The sequence below is a fragment of the Paracoccidioides brasiliensis genome (assembly GCF_000150735.1).
Source record: "Paracoccidioides brasiliensis Pb18 unplaced genomic scaffold supercont2.9, whole genome shotgun sequence".
NCBI classification, from domain to species: domain Eukaryota; kingdom Fungi; phylum Ascomycota; class Eurotiomycetes; order Onygenales; family Ajellomycetaceae; genus Paracoccidioides; species Paracoccidioides brasiliensis.
The window spans coordinates 867,775-885,403 of NW_011371366.1; the positions used below are offsets into that span (position 1 = coordinate 867,775).

At 44.0% G+C, this 17,629-nt stretch overlaps 6 protein-coding genes across 6 annotated transcripts; 2 read left to right on the top strand and 4 right to left on the bottom strand.

Annotated features, from left to right (window-relative positions):
* Positions 1-1,058: 1,058 nt before the first annotated feature.
* On the bottom strand, positions 1,059-2,329 carry PADG_06819 (uncharacterized protein; the record flags this gene model as incomplete). Its single annotated transcript, XM_010763800.1, has 5 exons — positions 1,059-1,443; positions 1,523-1,739; positions 1,795-1,849; positions 1,964-2,107; positions 2,201-2,329. The coding sequence occupies 5 exons, from the start codon at positions 2,327-2,329 to the stop codon at positions 1,059-1,061; spliced, it is 930 nt and encodes a 309-aa protein (XP_010762102.1).
* Positions 2,330-2,930: 601 nt separating this feature from the next.
* On the top strand, positions 2,931-3,177 carry PADG_12192 (uncharacterized protein; the record flags this gene model as incomplete). Its single annotated transcript, XM_010764024.1, has 2 exons — positions 2,931-3,027; positions 3,080-3,177. The coding sequence occupies 2 exons, from the start codon at positions 2,931-2,933 to the stop codon at positions 3,175-3,177; spliced, it is 195 nt and encodes a 64-aa protein (XP_010762326.1).
* Positions 3,178-6,819: 3,642 nt separating this feature from the next.
* PADG_06821 (uncharacterized protein) lies at positions 6,820-7,023 on the top strand (the record flags this gene model as incomplete). The annotated part of the gene is made up of 1 exon (XM_010763801.1): positions 6,820-7,023. The coding sequence occupies one exon, from the start codon at positions 6,820-6,822 to the stop codon at positions 7,021-7,023; it is 204 nt and encodes a 67-aa protein (XP_010762103.1).
* Positions 7,024-8,494: 1,471 nt separating this feature from the next.
* PADG_12193 (uncharacterized protein) lies at positions 8,495-9,028 on the bottom strand (the record flags this gene model as incomplete). The annotated part of the gene is made up of 2 exons (XM_010764025.1): positions 8,495-8,931; positions 9,001-9,028. 2 exons carry the CDS (start codon positions 9,026-9,028, stop codon positions 8,495-8,497), a joined length of 465 nt encoding a protein of 154 aa, XP_010762327.1.
* A 50-nt stretch (positions 9,029-9,078) lies between these two features.
* Positions 9,079-9,456, bottom strand: PADG_12194 (uncharacterized protein; the record flags this gene model as incomplete). Its single annotated transcript, XM_010764026.1, has 1 exon — positions 9,079-9,456. The coding sequence occupies one exon, from the start codon at positions 9,454-9,456 to the stop codon at positions 9,079-9,081; it is 378 nt and encodes a 125-aa protein (XP_010762328.1).
* Positions 9,457-13,900: 4,444 nt separating this feature from the next.
* Positions 13,901-15,063, bottom strand: PADG_06824 (uncharacterized protein; the record flags this gene model as incomplete). Its single annotated transcript, XM_010763802.1, has 2 exons — positions 13,901-14,599; positions 14,878-15,063. The coding sequence occupies 2 exons, from the start codon at positions 15,061-15,063 to the stop codon at positions 13,901-13,903; spliced, it is 885 nt and encodes a 294-aa protein (XP_010762104.1).
* Between the last annotated feature and the right edge of the window lie 2,566 nt (positions 15,064-17,629).

The window sequence follows — 17,629 nt, forward strand, 5'->3', positions numbered from 1 at the left end:
TCTTCTTCACCTGGATAGCATCAACATATGTACCAATACGCGTACAAAATACTGTTTTCTTCCTGTGTATTCTGGGGGCGAACCAGAAACTGGTCGCAGCAGAGAAGTGGTTTTCTACCCATTATCAGCATGAGACTAAAACCGAAGAAAGATACTTGATAAACATCACAAATCCAAACTGAGAAACAGTACCTTGGTAATTAATAGTAAAGCGGTAGGTCAAAACTACATATATGCAGCAGCAACGAACAAAATGAGAATTAATGAAAAGTAGGATAGGTGGTCTCCGTCATGAAGTGTTGTGATGGCTGCCCACACTGTTGCGGGCTGAGCAGCCAACAACCCAGCAGACTAACGCAACCACCGGTCAATAATTAAGAGCAAAAAATCAATTTGTCCCACATGACCTGGGAGAAGACGATTCAGCAATGGATGAAGAGACCGGCATCAATCGCTGCGGGTTGGGAAAAAGAGGCGTTGAAAAGCTGCCAAAAGGTCGTATCGGGAAATTATTCTTCCGAACCCGTGGCAATCAACAAAACCCTCGAGTTGCTTCGCGAAATAATTTGATTATTTTATATCCTGGATCTCAAACCCAAAATATTTCATGGCATGTCAGGAGTTTTTGAGTCTTTTGAGTCACCGTGGTTCATGCGAGTAGCTGTATTTTTGTCCATGCTCCGCGCCAATCACAAAAACCGCACATAACTAGCTACAATCCCTCCACATTTTTATCGCTTCATCTACGGATTTTTCGTTCCACATTCGACGATCGTGATATATTCCGATATCAACCCAAAAGAGGAGACAGAGACAGAAAGAAATATTAATATGCACGACCAGAGAGCTAACTTAACTGCTGGCAATTGGTGGTATCTAGCAACGAATGCATTTTTAACCAGCTGCCCATGATTGAATCTCCCGAAAGAGGCGACATCGAATTACTCGAACCCGGACGCGAGATCACAAGACCACGAAACTTGCACGCTGAACTGCTCTACATCACCTAGGATCATGTTATTCATGTTTCGCTGATGAGGGTTTTTGTACGTGCTCCTTTAATGTCGGCTACCCGCCGACCAAAATGACGTGCAGCCCAATGCATCGTCTTCGTACTCAACATCTATATCTCCGTTTCGCATGTTCAAACTGCTCAAGGTTGAAGGAGCGTTATCGAAAAGGCGTTCATCACCACCTATTTGATTATGTGGGTTTTTATGAGATAATGACCACCCAAACGTGTCCGGAATGTGCTCCACCAGATGACATGGATTTGACGAACCCCAGCCGTTAGGTAGGGTATTTCTCAAACTACCTCCCCTCAATGCATGGTTTAGTTGGCTCTCTGCACTAGTTTCCATCGATACTGGACTTCTTTCAACATATTGAGGTGAACTGGTATTGCTCTGAGATCTCTTCTCTTCCATTCTCCTGTCTGTTGAACTACAGGTTATTTTCAACCCAAACATTTAGGTTCAAAGCAGAATATCGTATAAGGGGGTTACCTTTCTTTCTCGCATACTTTCTAGCTTTCCATTCATTCAGGTACCTCACATGTGTGTTATAATTGTCTGAGTTTTCGTATTCCCCAAGGGCAATCTTGTACTCTTCTCGCGCCTGGGTCGCGCGTGCTTGGGCGATCTTCTTTTCATTTTCTGGCAATTCTCTCCACAGTCTGCCAATTTCGATTGCCATTTCAGGAAACGACAAGGCCTTATACTGAAGTTCAGCTCGTTTTTCTATGAAATTCTTGAGCATCTTAGTCGAAAATCTTGGATTTGTGAATTAGCATACCATTCGCAAACACTGCGTATGCAGTCAACGGCTTTTTTGGGGCATTTGGGTCGGGCTTTATGTGCAATAGTTCGAGTTAGAGTTGGACACTTTATCCCCTTTTTCGGAAGATGTGATGTAAAATGGTTTGCTAACGACCGCGACATATGTTCAAGGGACTGAATCTAACCTTAGGATGCCACTGGTATCGCCTCTTTTGTTTAGAACAGTTGCTGTATTCGCCCTGCTGTGCCGGCCGATTGCGGAAATCGTTTCTCTCCTTTGCAACTCGCTGTTGCAACCTCTGCATTATATTGAGCGCAAGAAGAGATTTCTGTGGTCGACAAAGAGCATACCCTTCGATGACCCAATTTGACCCCCAATGCATCTCTTCTCACATTAGCACTCGGTGCATCATTAGACGGACGTTGAAACCATACAAATCAATTTCAGTGATTTCCAAAACATCGTTCCATGTCTCGAAGCCATTTCCGATGAACCTGTGTAAATACTGGGTCATCCCTAACTCATGAAACACCACTGCGAGGTCTTCCATATCAACTGCAGAGAAGCGTGACTTTGGGATATTAAAGAAGTGGTCGCTTGTGAGGCCTGATGGATGCCTGATCGTAAACTAACAAAACAGCATCTTATTTGAGCTGCCGAATTTCGATAGCATATCTGTTTCTTGGAATATTCCGAAAATCATTTATCGGGTCTGGACTCCTCAAATACAGTATGCCAGAATACATTTAGCAGGTCTTAGCCACCAACCACCCACACGCCAAGTTACACCCCACTCCATGAAAGTGCCACTTGTCTGGAAGCAGAACTTTCACTGAAGGAATGACTTGCTCCCTTGTGTGCAATCAAATCAAGAATATGAGCTTTGTTTCGTATTCCCTGGGAATGCTAGACCCGTTTTCTTGTGTTCAAGGATCAGTGCGCCCAACTGGTGCCCGGTCTCAACTTAAATCCTCGTCCTATATTTTCCTTCTTGCCCACATGGATATGTTTCAATTACGAAATGAGTCGTCCGATCCCATTCTTCAAATCTGTTGGGGCTCCTATACGTTAACTATAACTCTACTCTGAAGATTTATCCCGAAATCACTGGGCCAGAGTTGGCCTGTGCGACAGCCATATTTTCCGTCAATATGGTTAGAGATGCCAACACACCAGATATCCTTGTCTGCACAAGCCCTAGGGAGCACAGTGCCGAAGCTGAGATATTACTCAACGTCGACCAGATGAGTAAGTGCAATCTTGGGCGAAGTGATTTGTTATGAAACTCCCTGGGTTACAGTGCAAAGCCAACAGAATGGAATACTCGTTCCCGGAAACTTATTTTCTCATGCTGCTGACAGGGAACACGAAATGGTAGCGGAGTTCCGAAATGTCTAGTGATTTGAGTGTGGATATGTGGTCATGCACTGAAAATCTGTGGACGTGAGAGATATCGAGACTTCGAGCTTCCAGAAACACCCTGTGAACAGGCATCATTTTGTACAACCTAGCAAATAATTCAAGCAGAACGACTTCGTATTCAAAACCGACGAGTGCTGGGAGAAACGAAAACAGAGGATGCCCCCAATATCTTAGGTTTTGGTGCAGGGGCCATTACTGATGAAAACTTGGTGCTAGGGCTTAGCTTGCTTCCTCCGTTCTCCGCGGTTTTACTGGTGCAAACTCTCCTTTGAATCTCCGCTAAAGCACAGCGTGACAAATTCAGCGGGACGCAGGCGCCATGATTGCCCCGCGTTATTTAATACTGAACCATGCATATTCACATCAACAGCTTCCACAACCTAGCTTTATTTATTTCGAGCTTCTCGGCGTTTTCACAGAATAGGTTAGGGTTAGAACCTGGTTGTCGGTGTTATGTCGTTCTTAGTCGACCGAAGATGAGTATCGGACACTGATTTGTGAGAGTAATTAATGGTTTTGGGATGGCTGATTCGATTCCGCCTCATTCCCTGCTATGCTCGTGCTGTGATAGGATGGGTGCCTTTGGCTGATCTGGGCATTTATATCCTTCAGGCGAACGCCGAAAGAGGGTAAGGGAGAAAATTTATACAGAAGTCAACTTCGATTCAAAGGAGGTTTCTTCAACTGAGTTTATTAAGGATTGCAGGACTCATACATTGAATTGGGGTTAGCAAATTATCGAAGCCTGATCCCGAGTCCTTCAGCAAAGGTAGAATGTTTAAAAGGGCAGATGTCCAAACTTTTCTCGTTTCCATCGCGTGCAAATACACCAAGAGAAGAGCTGTTTGAAGCTGATCTTTTCGACTCAATTTCATCTACATGTTTTGAAAAGGATCCTATCGGGGCAGACTGGGCCTTACGAAACACAAGGGGACGAATATGCTCACACCGATGCTACTGCCCCGTTTCAAATAAAGAACACTGAGCTGCTGGTGTAGTAAATTTCGACGAATTCATCAACTCTTCTTAGCTATAGTTTAGCTATAATGATTGCTGCATAATGTCTCACCAAGCTGTCCAAGGAGACATTTGAAGACAGAACTCGTGCATTCAAGTTGAGGATCCGGGGTTAGATACACTTTAGGATCTTGGGCTCCTTACTGGACACAAGAGTAAATATTTGTCGTTAACTCTCGACCATATATTCTTAAATACCTAGAATGATGTTTAAGGGCATCGGGCATCAATAACCAGAAACATTCCTTATCACAAGAATCTCTCTGCTGCGATTTCAATCTCAATATCATGAAACTACCAGGACATTGCAAAATTTGATTTACTGGTTTCTAGACAATGTCAATTCTTCAGACTGTCGAAAACCATTTTCGAACCAGTATCCCAGCAAGTCCTGGAGTCTTGTTTGTGGGTGAGCCTGTGAGGGTTGAATGTTTCTGGCATGATTAGTCCAATACCCCGATTGGGTGGGACACGACCGCACGGATTCCATGGTTCTCTGATGAGACGAACGTATGGATGGGAAAAGATCACTGGTTGCAAGGAATAGTTAATGCTCACACCAGCGGCGCAAGGACCATTTTGAGATTCACGTTTCTTTTGCCACTGACGCGAGGAAATTTTGGTTTGGTACCTACTAGAAGTAACCCGGATTACACGCATAGCATCGGCATGCCAAAGAATCCAACAGGTAGCATAGTGGCTCTAAAAGGATATACGTCCTTTAGAACATAAATTCCAATCACCAAATATTTCCATTCCATAGCCTTACGCAGTGACGTTGTTTAACTATCACATGAACAGGCTGTTCGCACACGCCTCATTTCGAACCTTCAACCCTCATGTTAGGAGAATGGATTTGAGAAGTGCCACACAGTAAAATCCTGCATAATGTTACAGATTGGAATATTTGCGTTGGTTTCTCGAAGTCGGATCATCCAGTACATTGTGCTGTAGTTACATCTCCTCAGCCGGTCAAAGACAAAAAATGTTGTAAGCTCCGTTCCTCGGATTTCGCCTTCAACTGTTTAACGTAGCTTTCAACTGGTGTCCTTTATCCCCACTGCGGATAGATGCGGTCCAGCAGTTCCATATTCCGAAGGGTGGGTTTGTTTGTTTATCTGATGTTGTGCTTGAAATCGACTTTAATGGGTTTATGCTGTGCTCTGGAGGAAGTCTATTAATATCGGACCGTGCATTTTCGGGAGAATGGAACGGGAGTATTTGGTTGGCGGTAATTAGTGGATGATATTCATGGGTTGATCAACACTTTCATCGCCAGTTTAACCGCCAATGGCAGGATTTAACACCGTGTGCAAAAGTTATCCATTTAAAGTGAAGTTCTATTGAGCAGGTGAAGGCTATTTCAATCAGTTTCTGTTGGACAAAGATGCGCATTAAGGGCCGCGCAAGAAATATAAAAAAGTGTAGACGGCTCTGAGTAGCTGATATTCAATCCAACATCAAGTAGGAGTGCAAAATCATTTAGTTCTAGACATCCATCAATTCTTCACATATTGCACTTGTACTGTCAAGTGTAGTTGTTCCAATTCTATCTGTCTGCCATTCAGTAAAAATGAAATTGTTGGTCTCTAGAGATTGATGTTGACTCATGCAAGACAGTTTTGAGAGAAGAAATCGGACTCCCTTAGGCGGAGATGATAGAGGAGACACATGAAAAGAGAAGAAATAAAGCAAAAGTATCATCTCTAGATCTGATGAAGGATATAGATAATAGCCCTGTCTCTCCAAAATTTGTATTAGGTCATAGCGCTCTAACACATAGAACTGTTTCCCGAGATCACCATTTCTCATTTGATATGATGATGTGCAAGCATCATGTTCAATTTCCTGCACTTTTAATCTCTGCTTAGGTCAATAGCTGTAGGGATTCCAATATTAACCCTTGCATCAAGGTTACATGATGCTGCTAGGGTTGCCCAAGGACGACAGTGACTTTCCTAACTTCCCCTTCTCTGGCTTCTCACTCTCATGAATCGGACTGAAAAAAGTCACCTGTGAATACCCAAAACTGCGATTTGAAATATTAACGACTTGTATCTCTCCGGAAACATCTGAAGAACCAAGTTACCGATGAAGCCTTTCTGAGAGAAAATGTGTTAGAGGACCAACCATTCAAATCCCTCGTCCTCCAACTAGTTATACATAATTTAACTCTCACCCCTGAAGGGTGAGTTGACAGCAATGTTGATATGGCAAATCAAATGGATATTAATTAATTAATTAATATATTTTGAGAGGATAACTACCTGGCTGTTCATTATATTGTTGGGTATTGTGATCCGGAGACATTATTACTGATATATAACTGTGTAGTTCTTGCTATCTTCCCAACCATATTATCTTTCTATGAGATGTACTAGACCAAAGGCTACAAGACCAGCCTACAAACTCGCCTTGAGAAGATTCGGGACAGATACAAGGATTTAAACCTGTGTACTGCGGAAATTTTTTTTTTGGCAATTAATTAATGGATATAATACAACTATTGCAGCAAACCTCCGACAAAGATGTCTTGGACCTATGGAAGTTGAATAATAACAATGTCTACTTCAACTGAAACTACCCTCGATAGTATCAAAGATGGATGATCCACCTCAATCGCCATTTGGAATTCCTGCAACCGCAATTCCACAAATTCCATGCGAAGTTCACCTAAACCAGAAGGTCGAAGCACACTTCACAGCGAGGCAAAGGTTGACAACACCTCCTCATGGTTTAACAACCTCCACCTTCAGTCGAAAGTTTATTGTCCAATATCCAAGCCGAGGCAATGGTGATCGATAAGACATTGGAGGAATCGGCTTCGACGTGCTGTACAAGTACCTTTCTGTAAAGCTTACCGGAGTTATTGCTGGGTGCCACAGGGGGTGATTTGAGACATAATATTGGGGCTCTATATTTTAAAATGGTGAGAAGTGATAGGATAACATGGCGTGCCAATTGCGGGTGATATTTATTGTGTATATTTCGTTGTTTAATTATATATCTCAACAGATAGCTATGAAAACAATTTATCAGATCTAATTCTATTAAGAAAATATTATAAACAATTTCGCGATTAATATGTTTTGAGAAGGGCCCCATTCGCACAGGGCAGCAAGAATACTTTAAATGCATTATCTTAACACAGTATTTGCCGTCATAACGGTTGAGTTCTCTTGTCACATCGATTAAATTACCCGTGTTGCAGGAACTACTGTTATTCCAGAGCAGTAGTTATTCATTACGATGATAAGCTCTGAGTATGCAAATTATAACGCAGCCAATAATGTGCCTTGCAACAGTTTTTCATGAAACTGGGAAGACTAGAGGTCAAAAGAACTTCAACGATGAATTACGTAAAGATCATCACTTCACCACATTAGTGGGGCCTGGGAGAAGACAATGAAGATACATTATCATTGGCATCACTGATGTTAGTTTTCTTCAGTCTGTATTTCAGACTCATAAAAATATATTAGTAAGGAACGTAGTTATTCAATCTCAATATTTCATATTCATTATTTATCATTCCCTCTTTAACTTTTTATAACTACTTGTATCCCAGGGAGATCCGAATCGTAAGTTCGATCTGGAAACAAACATGGAGAACCATCCAAGATTCCTGGACATGATGAAAACTCTAACTATTATAGCCAATCAATGGCTATTACAAATTAAGGTTAGCGGACCGTCCCGCGCCAAGACACTCCATTGCTCGTGGTACGCCTGACATAAAAGGCTTGGTATTGGACCACAGTGACGACATGTTGAACGATGGAAAGCTCACTAAAGCTTCAGAGGTCATAGTAGATGTTTGCGATTCTTCAATTTCAATCTCTTTGCTTCAATATATGAAGAGGAATTATGACAGGCAGCTGTCAAGATATTTTGTGCAGCAATATTTGAGAGGGGAAAAAGGTGCACATTCATGTAAAATCCAGCCAGTTGTGTTGAAGACATGGTATATTTAAATGATTGTCTGATTTAAGAACAAAATCCCTCGCGGTTAATGTTTCTATAATAAGTAGTATTAGAAGGAGTCAGAGACAGACTACCGATAATACAATAGAAGAGAATATAAAGCCAACGCCGAAGCTAGACAAAGGGAAAGAAAAGAACTAAGGTAACACACGCGGTTTGAGGTAAAAGGGCACATTAAGAAATACAAGCCTCCAGTCACAGTTAACTGAACATACTGTTATAATTAAACTGTATGCAAATCAACACTCATTTCTTCTTAGCCATGTTTCTTCATATGTTTGCATGGGGCCGTTCACACAAACAATGGTAGGTGAGGTATATCCCCTTTGCAATACGTATAAAAGACCTGTAAGTCCTCCACCTTGACTTGGACATATTCAGCCCGTATGCCTCCCGGAGCCGTGGTGGCAGCCATTCTGCTGTCAACAAACGCACTATGGGCATATTGACCTTGATCCAAAGCGGTGCCCGCTTTGGCCACAAACAAGATTTTCGCAGCAGGAGCCGCGTGGTAGGTAATTTCAATTGTATCAATCATCTCGTACCAGTACTTCCGGAAAGCACAGCGGTCCGCAGGCCACTTGCCAGGAAGAACATGCAGCGCAGTAGCGAAGACTGGATATTCCTGAGAAAGCTTTTCAGCGGTTCTGTCGTCAAGAGGGCCGAAGATTTTCTCGTAGGTGCCGACTTCCGTGACATACAAAGTCGCAGCTACCCATATTTGGAGCTCTGGGTTGTTGGGTTGTTGGCACTGTAGTTGGCCCCATTCTCAGAAGCTTGTTTCCGGTGGACGACTACCGAAGGCAATGGTGTAGATGCAGGTCATGGTAGCCCGTAGCCTATCACTTACCTCATAGGTTGAAGTTGCTGTGCTCGCTAATTCCTTGGCCGATACCCGGGTGAAGCAATCGCAACAGCTCCCCCCAGCCAGTATGATGCCTTCCTGAACAAATCTTTCTTTTGAATTTCCTTGGGCTCATATTCCGGGTTGAAATACTGCGATGTCATGGTAGCTGGCTTGGTGGTTTCGCTGGGCTGTTTTCCGCTAGCAGGTTGTCGCTTCACGCCATTTGCCTGAACAACCACCTGCTGTACAGTGGCCTGGCTCTCCAAGACATACTTTGGCCTCGTCTTCACGGTGAAGTTGTTTAAATGTAAGGAGAATCGAAAGAAGAAACCAGCCCAGAATTTGAAAAATTGAAAAACATGAAGGCAGCCGCGCCATCCGAAGATGATTTGATCTATGTGGTGCATTTTTGAGAGACATTTTAATTTGGCGGGATCGCTAAATTTACTAAATATGCAGACAACTCGCGGTCTCCAGGTTTGGGGGGGGGTCCTTGAGATCAGATGGGGTGTGATCCGTTGAGCAGGTCGTTTGTATTGGGTTGTGGCTTAAAAAAGCCCTTTGGGACAAACTGAGCCTCTTAGTAAAAATTTCCGAACAAATCAGCTATAGCATGGTGTGAGCAAGCTATGTGATATGAAGCATCGCCTCTAAGATATTTAGTAGTAGTGTGTGCGTGATGGTTATAGTCATTGTTTCCCGCTAAGTCGATTGTTTGACAGTTTAGATGGATGTGCCTCCATCTTGGGCAACACAATAACTTCTGAAGTACAGGAATACACGGAAGACAGAAATCATTCAGACAGATCATATTTTGGAGGAGATAGGGGTAAAACCCTTCAAAGAGTTCCTCCTTCGAACAGGCAAGCTATGTGTAGAGTTTGCCATAGCACCAACTAATTCTGAGCCACATTAGTATATGAGTCTTATTCAAGGTTTCCGTAGGATCTCACAGAACATTACCTGGTAAGACGATATAGTTCTCACGATAGGGATGATTAGAGAGAGAATAAATCCAATCATACTCTTTGAAGGGCTGGGAGATTGATGGCCTGTGTAAATATAAAAATGTTCCAAACATTTGTAGATTTCTTCATTTTCTAACTACTTCCCATGAGAAGTTATTTACACCACTGCTGATATCAGCCACCATATGTTAATGATTTCCTATCCCCCCATCGAGGACAAAAGCCAGCCATTTCTCAACCAAGTATCGAAATAACACTGTAATTGTTTGCATCCTCCAAAATAATTTCAAATCTTAAATCCGCATGTGTGTAATTGATGCGATAACAACTGAACATCTTGTTAATAGAATGGTCGACAAAGTTTCTAGCCTCTGATCACTAGTTAAGCAACACTTCCATAACTAACGAGAGCCAATCTACCCGGTATCAGGTGAATGCATGTTCGCAGTTGAGAAAGGTCTCAGCTCAGGCGTTGGCCGTCATTTTGGGCCGTTAAATATCAAGTTACTTCCACTAGAGTGCTTCATCGAGACCTAGTTGCTTTCCGGAACCTTGGATTCAAGGAACTGGTACAGACGTGTGGTTTCGAATAAAGGATATTGCTTCAGCTTCGTCTAAATCCTGGACTAGGCCCTAAATTGTAAAGAGTAGAGTCGCTCGTGATTAGAATCGTCACCAGTGTTGTCTTCTTTAAGGACGTCTTGTTGGTGAAGCTGTCAATGCTCACATATTGTCAATGAACAGACCTTAACCTTAAACACTGTCAAATCATTCCCCGTCGCTAAGCAAAGTCAGTAAGGAGTTTTACCTGTGAGCTATTGGAATGCCTTCGTGTGTCAATGCATTGCATTACAACGTCCTACAACGTCTCTGCAAAGAAAGCATATACACAATCTGACGCAGACCGGCTGGAGTTCCTTCATGTAAAAGAGGCAGACTGGGAACAATGTTGGCCTTCACTCAGTTCTCACGAAGGGATCGAGGAGATCGAGGAAGCTAGGATTAGGTAAGGCTTTAAATATCCATACAGTTGAAGATAGGAAAAGGAGAACCACGTGTTGTGGGAGAGTTACAGTTGATTGTGGTTTTATAAAAGTTGAACTTAAAGTTGGGCCACTCAGTTCCAGGATGAACATCCTGGTTGAGGAAAAATGTTCAATTTACTTTTGTCGCTCACCTGTAACTAACTTGACTAGTTAACTAGTGGACCATCCGGAGAGCAACCGATTTTCGTGTGCCCAACCTCTCAACGCGAACTGGCCTGCAGGAGTTTTAATCCAGGGGCATCGATTGGTTGAAATGACTCCCAACATCCTGTATCTCCGTACCTTTCAACGGAACCCTCCAGGAACCTCTGCAAGTAAAGAAACCCATGTTGAACCATGAACAGTGCTTGTCAGCAACCTTAAAAGTATGGATTGCCCCATATTTTCTTTCAGGGCCTGCCCCTTCATTTATTTTATTTATTTATTATTTATTTTATATTTTTATATTCTTTTTACAAGTATCTTTGATCAGCGACACCCGTCTTTCACTTGATCAAGATCTGCTGTGCAAGCCGTGCTGGCCTTGTCTCCATATTTCCATAGCCCCCTCCTTAATCCCATTGAATTCGTTTACTGCTAGGTGGATGTCCATTGACAACATTTATTCCCCTCAAGTTTCATGACGTATAATATATCGTTTAGGTACCACATTACGCAGATCTAGTCTTAGTGCGCAAAGCGATATGAGGTTTCATTTGGAGTCGACCCAGATGAACTATTACCTGGCGTCCTCAAGGGCACCAAAATTTCTTAACGGCGGGGTTTCGCCTCTGCGTTTAGGTAGCTTCGGACTGCCTAGAATCACCAGCATGACCAAAATATTGAACTGAGCGGGTCTAACAAGTCACTAATTTCTCTAGTTGGCTAGAAAAAGTCTATCTCAGAGGTTTTCAACGGTCATCTTGTCATCCACTTTTGCCCCTCCATTTCAACAAATACACCCATCCACCAGAGTCATGCATCATACCAATCCCCAAAATGCATTGCCATGCAAAGGCGGATATATGACCAGATGGCGGGGCTTGCTGCGATAGCGTTGGCAAATACAAAGCGCTTCGAGGAGAGGAGAGCAATCAAAGTGCCAGTGGAAATTTTGTCAAGATTACTTGACAAAGGATCCATGGACAATTAACTAGTTAGTTAGTCGACCAGAACAGTGGAACTAAAAGTCCAGCAAGGGTTTCATTCTGTAGCAGATACAACATGCCTCTGTTAACCCTGAAATAAATACAGCCGCCCAAGCCGGCAAAATTCAAATTCCCACGATGTTTCGACTACCTAGTGTTGGAGCAGGGCAACCTGGTCAGTACCTAACATGGATGACATGGTCCAGAGTCTGCTTCCGGGTTGTTGGGATGAATTGTTTTATTTTTATAAAAAAAAAGGTTATATAACTAGTTAGTTATCTAACTAGACTCAAAGTTTCTGGTTTAAAAGTTGCTCCATATTTGACTTCTTTGGTGGACTGCATCCCAACGTCAATTTTGACCTCACTTTATACATAATTCCCGTCCCGCTCCCTCCTACAACTGTTCTTCTTCTCCTGTTCTCCAGGTTCACCTAATACCCCACAAGACTCGACAGTCTCATTACCCCGTCTTTTGTGATTTCTCTCAAACCCCCCCCAAACCATTCCCCATTCTGCGATGATCTGATGGGCCCTTCAGTGACGTAACTCTTCTCTGGTCAACATTTTGCTTCTCCTGCATTGTAATAATCGCATTGGGCCTTACGGAGCCTCAGGAACATCCATTATCTTTTTTTATGGTATGTCAATTAATGTTCTTCCCCCCTATCTCGCCGCTTCATATCTGCTTCATAGGGACAACCTGTTTATGACATCACCTCTAATTTCATATTCTTGCAATGAAAACCATTTGTTATTCCATTCCTTACTCTATCCTGCACCCTATTGTTAACCGGAAACCGGCCTCCTAGATCCTGTGCTTCTATGATAGATAAAGAAGCTTGTTACAATCCCTCTTTCAAACACTCCGGCAACTCTCTCCATTGCTTCAAACTCAGGTACTTATACACACTGGTAGGCATATGAATATATATGTGCATTCACATGAAATATGTATATATGCTTGTTTGACTGAATTGTGTGTATAGCGAACTGACATCCATGATGAGCCCCAGAGGGGCTGATACTTGGGGGTTATAATCCTCATCACCAAAAGTAAACTCCGAAACATCCTCCGGGATGCTTACCTCTCTCCAATGCAAATATGCGAGGTGCCCAAATGACTGAATGGGGGGAATATAAGAAACACTCCAAATATTGGTGCAGGAAAGGAATTGGCAGTAGCATGCCTGAATCACCCGAAGAAAGTTGAGTGGAAAATCAAGGAACTTCAAAAGAAGAGAACAAAAGATAGTACAAGATCCGACGATTGCCTCGTCTGACAAGTTCAATATCCCCGATGTAACCTTCAGAGTCAATCCTTAATCATCTTTTACGCCGTTAATCCCGACCAATATAGAGGATTAACTCTTTCAAACGTCTAATCGTGTCCATTCAGAAGCGAAGCGGAAAACTGCAAATTTGGATAATTTGCCCCCGTTGAAAATTTATATAACGACCGGCGTCCGGGAGCGGTACACTAGAATCACGGATAGTGGAGGAACTGAGGAAATATGCTGATGTTGTTGTTGTTGTTGTTGTGAGAAATTGTAGGAGTGGTGGTTGTCGGGAACGGCTTTGTCACCCCGCGATCGAGAAAGGCCAAAAATATACCGTGCCATACTGCGAATTTTCCCAGACAGCCTCATCTGCGCGGCGCTTCTCGTTGGACGTTCTCCAGGGGATATCGGCTCGAGTCACTATTTCGAATCTAATTTGAAGGCGCCCAGGAGAACTGAGATTCTACTCCTCCGGTGCCACCATTTAGACCATGGTAGAATCCAACACCACTGACATGAGGATACACGATACTGCCATCCTCTTGCGGACATGGCCTTGGCATACCGATGTGTCGCTCTCCTACTTGTGTAAAGCAGTTCGCCGTGCCAACGCTGAGATATGTCAGATTGCCATCGGAGCTGTCCGCAATACGTTCAGCCTCCGGACTAAACCCCGCAGTCGAGTAAGAGTGGATGAATTCCTCGGGTGGGCCCTGCATTGGCCACACATTGTCACTACAATAGTAAACGGAATATGTAGCATGGTGTTGGCCAAAGGATGGCTCAATTTTCACACAGTCCGGTTCTAAGGGAGATGCTAAGGCGCTCATGCTTGACGGGGAAAGTTCAAGGGAACTGACAGGCTCTAGGGACAACCCATTCGTTTCGACGGAGTCTGATGACATGGGACTCTTTTCCCAACACGGCGAAAGGGAAGGACTATTTCCCTCTAACGTCTCCGGTGACTCCTCAGCTTGTTTGATCAACCCTAATCTATCCAGAATGGCATGGGTGCAAGGATTACCATCCACAACATCGATTGGGTCTCCTGGAAAGCACTCATTATTTACGCAGTGGGTGTACAGCTGCTGCAGGGCCTTCACTACCAAGGCATGGTGCGACTCGAGCATCTGGACAAAGCTATAGTAGCCATAACAAGAAAAAAGAAAGCAGACATGTCAATGCTCCGTCGAAGAGAAAGCGAACGGAGAAGTAGGAATGCAAGCCCTCACCCTCTTGAATACGCCTTCATTTGCGTCGCCTTTCTCTCACGAAAGAGACATGGATGATTATATGCCGCACAACGATAACATGGTTGGTTCCCGTCGCACTGGAGAAATTATTATGAGCCCCATGTCACTGACAAATGGATCGTGACGCGCTATGACTGGACCTTTGTTTTCTTTACCCTGCAACGGTCGCAGGCCTTAAGGACATGTTTCCGTTTGGCTCTAAAGATCTGATGCGGCGTCCCACCTTCAGGTATATTTCTCTGTGGACCGAAATTTGAAAAAGATGCTGTCGCATTGGGAGCGGAGTGAGTCTCCGGGGGGTTGATAGATGCATGGAGTTTTGGAAAGATGGTTGGTGGCATCTGGGCGTACTGGTTAGAGGAATAAGGTGCAAGTACAAGAGTGAATAAGGATAGGAGTGAGGAAACTGAAGATGTGCCAGCGAAACCTCACAGAAAAGGTAGGTTTACAATGAGAAGAGGGGAACATAAGATATAGAAAAAGTGGCAACGATTATTCGGAGAGGCATGGTCAAGTTTGTTGTCATCATCCAACCCGCCTTTTCTTTCCCACACCACTTTTTCTCGAACTTATTCGGTAACTACCTACATGGTTGTGACGTGGAAACAGCTCCAGTCATGGTGTTGTCGAAATATTTGAAGGTAGGATTTACCCCTTCCACATTTTATTTTTTCACCCCCACCAGACTGCCCTTCTCATTCGAAACAGCATGGGGATGGTTGAATTAGTACGGCTTTGATTCGTGACCAGGGCTCTAGTCTAATGCCACGGGGCTTTCAATGTCAGCATGACTTATTCCTAGGTATCATTGCGTGGGGGAGGGAAGCCATCGTATCAAAAATCGGCCCGACCCGACTCCAAACAGAAGCGGGGCAGCGAAGCTAGAATGAGAAATGGAAGTTAGTGAACAGAGACTGGCTCGATAGAGTACTGGGGTCGGCCTTTTGGGCATCAAATGTCGAGGATTAAGAGCAGCTCATGGTGTATTTCACACCTGGTTGCTTTCCAACAAGCCGGTGGCTCCCATAGCATGATAGTTGGAGGTAGTTACCTTGCTGCATTAAGTAATCCGATTATCGACGGTCAAGCGGATGAGGAGTGAGGGGCATCAAGACCTCAATTGATAAACGCAGCGATTTTTGAGGCGAATCCCACGGATGGTGATGATGGGAGGGCAAATCTCTTCCGAAGCAGGCTGATATTCGACCCTTGCCAAATGATGGGCCTAATTTGAATACCCGAAAATTGCCCTTGGCTGATCGCGAAGTTTGGTCCACTAGCCCTAAGCTTCAAATGCTGCAGGTTTGCTCAGTCCGCCCTGTTCCTCCTCTATCTGACGTTGTGTTCTGATGTAGCCTGATAAATCTGATCATCTGCATGCTTTCACTGGTATTCGGTTAAGTTATCGTCCCTCGCAACCACTTTTTAGTGGTCAGAGAGACGACCCCCAAACCAGGGGGGGCCTTTGGCGGTTCAAACGCTGGCCTGCATATCATAAAATATTCAGATATCGAACGAGAGCCTAGTTAGTTGCCAGCACCCGCCTCCCTTTACCGAACAACCCTCAAAACTTTGGGGCACGAGATATCCTTTTGTTCTGGATTAGGGAAGTTGTATAACTAAATCATAACCCATTTGGGGTGTTCTATTTTCTTGATTCCGTTCGCGATAGTCGATTATTCCTATTGTTATCCCCTTCTACAGCAGAAACAATCTCAATTTTGGAAGGCCATCTCCTGGTATCATGACATCATCGCTCACTTTCACGGCTATTCCCCGACAATATCGAAGCGCGATGACGACAGTGACGGCGAGAAATCGATGGCGGTAAGCATGGAGGCAGCAAACGTGCAGTGCATCTCTGGGATGTGGTTGGGGCCAAAACACTGTCCTTGACATACTAAATCTCAGAATGTGATTGAACAGCTGAATGCAAATCAACCTGCATGATGCTGTACGTATTTGCATGCGCGCCTTGGGTATTGCTACAGCGGCAGATGTATTATTACCCTTCCCGGGCCACGGGCCACGGCGCAGATGATCGGTGCAAACGTCCAAGAACAGCAAGGGTAGAGCCGCCCTGTTTCTTCCCTCAAATTTGGTTTCTTAAACGGGATTTCCATTCAGGCTAACATCGAAACATCCTCTTTTAGTTCTCATACCAGCTGGCTGCATAAGCTGTAATCGCTGAGATTGCTCTGTGCTGGGATCGCCAGAAAATAGCCCTGGACTAAGCCAGAAGGAGAGGACTTATTAGTTAAACTAAGTTCGCCAGCACAGCCTCGAGAGATTATTTTTCCGTGCCCCTCCGTGGCGTTTCATTCACACAGCGAAGTTCTTTTTCCAAGCACGCTTGGCGTGCATATCCATCCCTGCCAGATGTCGATGCTTAGAACCCTCTCAATGCACCTTAATTTATTTCGTTTTATCCCTCTTCCCCCTCATTTCGCCCCTGTTGGCGGCCAATCTGTGAATGTGCGCGAGAAGAAATAGACGAGCTAACCTGACAACAGTACGACGGGGCAGCACCATACCATATAGCATGCCATCTACTAAGGAATCCATTAAATACCAATGCCCATGTGAAACTGAAGATGCTCTTCTTCCAGAGAATTGTGTGGGAGAAAGAAAGCGCTGGTGTATTATTCTAGCTGTCTTGCCGTACACCTTCATGTATATGTATATCACATATATCTCAGGAGAAAACAGCACAGGAAATTAGCTGGTAAAACTAGTTATCTCGAGTTTAGAAAATACGTAACTTGGGAGTCCTCCCATTAGTTACGAATCGCAGTAGAGAGAGATGACCCCCCTTTCAGTGATATCGGGGTTTCGGAGACAGAATCCTTGAGGAGGGCAAGGCTTCACGGCTCAGCAACCGAAGTGGTAGTTAGTTATCCAGGGATG